This window comes from Mastacembelus armatus, chromosome 11, assembly GCF_900324485.2.
Source record: "Mastacembelus armatus chromosome 11, fMasArm1.2, whole genome shotgun sequence".
Classification (NCBI taxonomy): domain Eukaryota; kingdom Metazoa; phylum Chordata; class Actinopteri; order Synbranchiformes; family Mastacembelidae; genus Mastacembelus; species Mastacembelus armatus.
In genome coordinates, this window is record NC_046643.1 from 8024785 (window position 1) to 8031776 (window position 6992).

At 40.1% G+C, this 6992-nt stretch overlaps 1 protein-coding gene across 1 annotated transcript in view; it reads left to right on the plus strand.

The window, feature by feature from the left end:
• Nucleotides 1-5437, plus strand: part of csmd2 (CUB and Sushi multiple domains 2) — a 198949-nt gene extending 193512 nt beyond the window's left edge. Inside the window, exons 69-72 of the mRNA XM_026299974.1 lie at nt 417-504; nt 3361-3493; nt 4447-4624; nt 5014-5437. Coding sequence (XP_026155759.1) covers nt 417-504; nt 3361-3493; nt 4447-4606 — 381 coding nt within the window. The 3' untranslated portion in view covers nt 4607-4624; nt 5014-5437. The remainder of the gene's footprint in view (nt 1-416; nt 505-3360; nt 3494-4446; nt 4625-5013) is intronic.
• Nucleotides 5438-6992: the final 1555 nt, after the last annotated feature.

Consider the following 6992-nt stretch of genomic DNA (forward strand, 5'->3'; position numbering starts at 1 on the left):
ATCAGGACTCGACAGACCCCCTCCATGCCTCTCTCACAGATTATCCCCCAACCTCAGGCACCTCTAATGCACACACACACACTCCAGATATAATTAAAAAAGCAGGTCACGGTATATATGTGTGTGTGTTTTTTATGTGCACGTTTTACAAGATGCTTATGCTTGCACAGAAACCTGTCTTGTGCAAAGTGCATTATTCCGCTTGTGTAACATACTTGCGTGTGAGTATTTGTGTTTGTGCTCTTGAGCAGCCAAGCATCATATTAAATATCAGCTATAAGAGCGCCTCACATTTCCTTTGACACAATATTTCATTTTCTGCGTTCACCAGCTACTGACACTTTGATGATACGCTCCTTTGTAAAGCCTATATGTGACACATAAAGTGTCTGTCTTCAATTCCACTCTCTCCCTAGGTGTCCTACATCTCTTCATCCAACTCTTTTGTGTACCAGGGATTTGTCAGAGGAAAAGGCTTTGGCCAATTTGGTCTCCAGAGACTGGGTGAGTGAGCTGTCCACTTGGTTATATAAACCACAGTGCCCAAATAGTAAGACTATGTTTGTGTTTTCTGTTTTTTTTTTTTTTTTGTTTGTTTTTCTGTCTGGATTTCTAACACTTAAAACATGGCCTCAAGTAGAGTTGCAAGTGCTTCACAGCATGTAATTTGTTTTGTTGCATTTTTCATTCATTTCCATTTACAAATGTAAAAACACATCTGGAGAATGTGGCTGAAACCCCAACTGAAGCAGAACACAGTTCACAAGCATGATTAATATTCAGAAGTGACATCCATACGCACACACTACAATCATACACGACACAGCTACACAGTCATTTCACTGTAAAGTCTTTCCTGCGGGAGGTTGTGTGTTGACGCATGTGGAGTCTTTGCCATATCAAGCAAATCCACATCTTGAAGTTTTGATACAGTAAATAAAATCCATTAGTTGCTGAGTGTCATTTTTTGCTGCCTTCAGTGGCTTCAGCTATGCTGTCACAGTGTAGAGTTTTTTTTTTTTTTCCAAGAGGTTGCAGCAATTTATATGTCTTGCTTCTAGTATGTGACCTAAAAATTTACCCACATATATGCCAACTCCAAGGATATGACTTGTATAGCAGTGATGCATTTATATATATGTTGCGTGTATGTGTGTGTGTGTGTGTGTGTGTGCCCCATTTTCCTCATGATTCTGTTCACCTGTATGCATTCTCTTGTCTGAGTTTAATAAGGGAAATCCGATTTGTAAAGTTCACTCGTAGCATGTTGACGTGGATTTTAGTTGGTGCAAGGGAGCAAAATGCTAGAAATTTGGAAATTTAAGTATTTAAAAGCTGGAGACTTTCTTTTCCTTTTTGAGTGTTGCCATTTCACAGTACTCCTGCTACATGTACCGACTGTTACACTACAGTATGATACTATATGTCTAAACAGAGGAAACAATTTTAAAAAATGATGTGAAATAGTAATTGCAAATGAGCAAAAATTTCAATGATGTACTAAAAGATACAGAACATTTTTGTAACATTAAATATTACAGGAGAGTTAGGCATTGCAATAGTTCGCAATGTCTCCTCTCAGCAGGAAGGTTCCAAATCCCAGTCGAACCTGAGGCCTTTTCTGTGTAGAGTCTGCATGTTCTCCCCGTTCCGGCAGGGGGTTTCCTCCCACAGTCCAAAGACATGAGGTTTGGGGTTAGGTTACATTGTGACTCCGAATTGTCCGTAGGTGTGAATGTGAGTGTGAGTGTTTTTCTATGTGTCAGTTCTGTGATAGACTGGTGATCTGTACAGGGTGTATCCCACCTCTCACTCAATGTCAGCTGGGATTGACTCCAGTCCTGCTGTGACCCTGGATGTGCCAGAATACGCAGTACATTATGGATGGATGAATGGATAAATGTCATTATTCTGCCATCTTTATTTCAGGTTTTTAGAAAACCTCATAAATTGGACTTAAGCTCACTTCTGAGTGGACACATTGTAGCATCATCTGATCCCCAATAAATAAAACAGTGGTTGTTTATTAAATTATCATTTCTCATGAAGTCTGAACTGCTCACTAATCCCTGTGGCTCACCGTGTTCAAACAAAGATGCTATGCCTTGAAAAATGTGAAAGCATGTGTTTGTGTGACCTGTGACTGAGGAAATGTTTAAAATGCAAATTTTTCATTCCCTCATGTGTGACATTGATCTTATATATTATCTAATCCACATAAGTGGTTGATTGATATTGCTAGTGCTCTTGCCGTTGTCTTTTTGCTGATGCCAGAGACAGCAACAGATTTCACAGGAATTTAACAGCTTTTAAAACACATAGCCCAGATTGGGTTGGCTTCCATACTGGCTGAAAGACAGACTGAAACTCAGCAGTAAAGGTAAATCAGCAGTCGGCCATGAGCAGGATTTTGGAATTGAGGATGAAGGCATGTGGCGTTAACATAGATTAAGAGTGTGTATTCATATTAAAATTTGTGTGAACAAAGTCAGGGTGGATGTGGAAACCTCCTGTAATGAGAAAGGTGCTTGAACAGCAGGTGCAGTTCCTCCTCCTCCACCACCGCCGCCGCCGCCCTGCCACAACACACTGATTGAGCAAACAGCTCCTTATTAATCCAAAAGACTGCGACTGGTGCCAGGGTATTCATGTGTATGTGTGTTTAAGTGTTTGTGAGAAAAACAGATGTCAGTCTGGTGGGTTGGATGTCTTAGAAATAATCCTGCTCAATTTGTCAACGTTTTCATGTTGTTTAGTTTTAACTCAGTGGTGGCGTAACTGCAAGTGCAGTTTGCTGGTGTGTTTGTGCATCTGTTTCTGCGCTCACACTCATCCTGCAGGAGGTTGATTGGCAAACACCACAGAACACACTAATTGAATTCATTCTTGTTTGTCACTCGTTCTTTATTGGAGCTTTTTTGGCATTCTGTGGCAAACAGGTGGGCCGTCACTCCTCCGCTGTTGCTGCTGCAGACACACATCTTCATAAATTAGAGAATAAATCTGAAATGAGTTAATAGCTGCTGGCCTTTGATGTCAGTAATTAAGAGTCATTTTTAGGATAATGGAGTTTGACGTTCCCGAGAGGGAAAATAAAAATAAAGCATAGAAATAAATGTAAAATAAAAAAGTCACTTGTCTGCAAATGCAGTGTTTCTGGTAGTCCTTTTTAGCCATTACAGTTACTGTTATTTCTCAGTTCTTGGCAGGACTTTGAGAGGATAGTTTCACTTTTGTCTGTCTTAGCTGTGTTATTTATAGGGGTTGATTATAATCTCTGCTGCTGGAATCATTTAGTATTGAAGTAATGTTTCATTAAAGGCTTGATGTTTCATCTTTTTCTTTTTTTTTCTCCTCCAGAGAGTTTAGATCCCAGCAGAGAGAACCCAGGCTACAACTTCGCCTCCAACAGCAGTTCAGTGGCAGCAGCCATCCTAGTGCCTTTTATAGCCATGATCATTGCAGGCTTTGCTCTGTACCTCTATAAACACAGGTAAGGCTCACATCATGAAAATATTTTACACTACTAGCAACATTATGGCATTACATTGGCACTGATAATATTACTGTTTGCAATGAAATCATTCCTAAATTGGAAACATTTTTAGTCTAAGGTCAGTCCACCTTTGCAAAGTCAGCTGTTTTCAGATAAGAATCTAATCTATGCTTTATTTCCTTTAAGCAAAAAATTGACTTTATATTAACTTTAAATATTTTGGGGTTTTTTTCAATCTACAAAGGAATATTGTTGACAATAATATCACTTCATCTGTAGTACAGAGTGAAACCTACACTCCCCGCATATAAAAATAGTAGGTTTATGAGTTGTGCTTTGTTCAAACATATAGAGTCAAAAAGCCTGGCCAGGGACAGCTGCTGTTCACTGTGAATGAGATCTGACTTTACAGCCTTGTGCCCCATACAAAGAGATTTGAAAAGCTCCCAGCCACACAGCAAACAGAAGCTGAGAAACACTCAACTTGATGCAAATATCCTCTGACAGTGCAGCGACAGCCAAGTGAGACCAAATCACAATCATTTTGATTCCATTGAAATCAAAAGCAGAAGGATATTTACTACCCCACTACACTACATAAAAAAAATTTAAAGAGGAAAAATGTATCCTTTTGGTCTCTGGCTTCCCAGAGCTCTGTGGTATTTCTTTAAAAACTGAGGAATAAATGGTAGATATATCAAAAACAACTGTCCAAACAGAGCATATTCAACAGAACATATCCCCAGAACTACAGATTCAATAAAGGTAAATGAGGCAGCTAGCTACTTTGTACCCATAAGCATGAACACAGATAAATTAGTAATAATGACTGAGTCAGTCAGTCAGCTAGTGACTTTTCCAAAGCAGAGTATGTAACAGTACAAACAGTACTGCCCAGCCCTAATGTGAACACAACTCATTGTTTATTATATTTATTGATTGCATTTCAGAAGAAGACCCAAAGTCCCCTTCAATGGTTATGTGGGCCATGAGAACACTAATGGACGAGCCACATTCGAGAACCCTATGTATGACCGCAACATCCAACCCACTGACATCATGGCCAATGAGACAGAGTTCACAGTCAGCACAGTGTGCACAGCTGTATAGCAGCTGCTTCCTCCAGAGGTAAGATTCACACATCACCAGGCCAGCTGGCTCTAGGTTACAGTAAGAACATTGAGCACGCTTGGATCCACGCTCCACTGAAAGTAGATGAAGTTAGCATCTTGTGGCTATCCTCAGCTAATCGCACATTTAAGGCTTCAAAGCTGCTGAAGCAACAAGACTCAAATGCCTGGAGTCTAGTTTCATACTAAACCTGTTACACAGTCCTTCAAGAATTTTTCTGAAGATAGAAAAGTCACTGATTGGATTTCTCTTTTTCTGCCCTATATTCTTTGATGTGCATCTCTATCAGTGAATTAGTTCATTTGCTTTGTTTAGATTATATTAATGAATGCTGTATTTTTAACACTGTAGAGAATGCACTCTTCTTCTCTCTTTATCTTCCCCAGGGGTGGAAGTGCAAATCATCTTCGCCTTTCTGCCAACAGAGGACATCTATAGCTCCCTGATCAGAGGGCAAGACAAAGATTCTTTTATTTGCTGATATTCGTTCAACAAGCATCTCCAGTGGAAAAGGCTGTTACCCCGCAGGAGATTAGAAAAAAAAAGAAGAAACCATGTGAAGACAACCACTGTAACTAATGCCAACAACAAAATCCTTTTTGGAACTTTACATGGTTTCTTGATCATGTTCCATATTTTGAGGAAAAGCTTCCACAAGAAAACTGCAGCCAGCAGAAGAACTGCTGGAAGCAAACCGCCCTTCACCTAAACCCAAATGTCAAGTTAAAGTCAAGAAATTGACCTGTAGCTAACGGAGATCTCTCTGCAAATGAACCGTACGGCAGACAGCCCTGTGTTGGCCTGTGTGAGTCTGAGAGACACTGTTTGGACCATTTTGTTTTATACATCTCTTTTTTCCATCGGTTTATTTTATTTTGTTGAAGTTTATTTATTATCTTTTTTTGTGCTTGATTATTGTGAGGAGCAATTGGGAACTCTTTTTTTTTTTTTTTCCCTAGCCGTCTGCTCCCGGGGCTGTCTAATGCTTTCATCAGAGGCCACAGTTCTCTGGCTGAGGATAAATTAAAGTTCAGTGTGTTTTGGAGGCCACTGTTTGGAGAGATACAATCTGTCATTACTTTTTAAGCCTGACTCAGGCTCCCTTTTCCTTTGGTTTAGTTTTAGTTTAGTTTTATTTTGTTTTTTTTGACGTGGGGATGAAATTCTGCTTGCTGTGGCAGCTGTGTCCAGAGCAGAGGTTACAAGGTAGCCAGTGCTGCTGAAAAAAAGCACTTAGTGAGAATCTGAAGAGAGAATTTATGTGCATACAGTATGTGTGTGAGTGAAGATGAGCGTGTGTCCATGTGTGTATTTCTGCACACATTTGTGGTGGCAGCATCTGCAATCTGCCCCAAAATGTCTCGTGTCTGTTTTACCCTGAAAGATTCAACCAGGCACATAATACAAGTTTCTTCTTTTTTCTCATTTCATTTTAAGAAAATGTTACGGAACAAGATTAGGACTATCTCTTGATGTCTACCTGGATGCTCTGGACACCAATATCTGAACAAGTACTAGCAACAATGTACAGATCCACCGAGAGAACTAAACCCGAAGTCAGTGTGAGACTCTGGTTCCAGCTTTCATCCTCTGTCTTTTGGTTTATAGTGATTCATGTGCAGTCACCTTTCATTTTTGTGTCTGGGAGAGACTGTAAAGAAAGTGTAGATAGACAGATCCATCTCCCTGATGATGCACCTAAATCAAAATGTTAAACAAGAGGCAGTACTCTCAGATTTGCTTCACACAGGCACTGGTTATAACCATCCTGCCACTGTTGCTCTGAGGCACTTCAGGAGAAAAAGACATTGGCTGGTTCAAATCAGGGATGGCAACTGTGACATTTCCATGCATATAGAAATGCCTTGGGACCACATCATACATCATATCAGTCATTTCTTTTAATTCATTTGTCAAAAGAAATCTATAGAACCAAGTAACAGATTATCAAGTGGCACATTCTGTTCAGAAAGGCAAGTCTGATGTCAGACTCTCAGCTTCTGACTTTCTTTTCCTGAATCCATCTTCATATGTTTCTCCAGCTTGAAAGTGGTACGCACTGTATTTCCCTGAAATCACGATGCAGTATGAGCTCCCTAAACTTGGCCTTAGGAAAACAAAGATCAAAGTGTGGTCATGTTCTAACTCCATTGAAATGTTCAACTGACGGCACTGCAGTCTGAAGAATGGATGAGTCAGTGATGTGTTGCCTCTGGATTATATTCAGGTCTTTTCCTCCAAGTTAACTTCTGACAGCTCCATCCCTTTGAAAAAGAATAGTGGTGCTTTGTTTTGTCTTCACTCGTCATGAAAATGTTGCAGGAGGCTTCCTCAGAGCTGTGACAGCAGGAGGGTCGCTGGCATA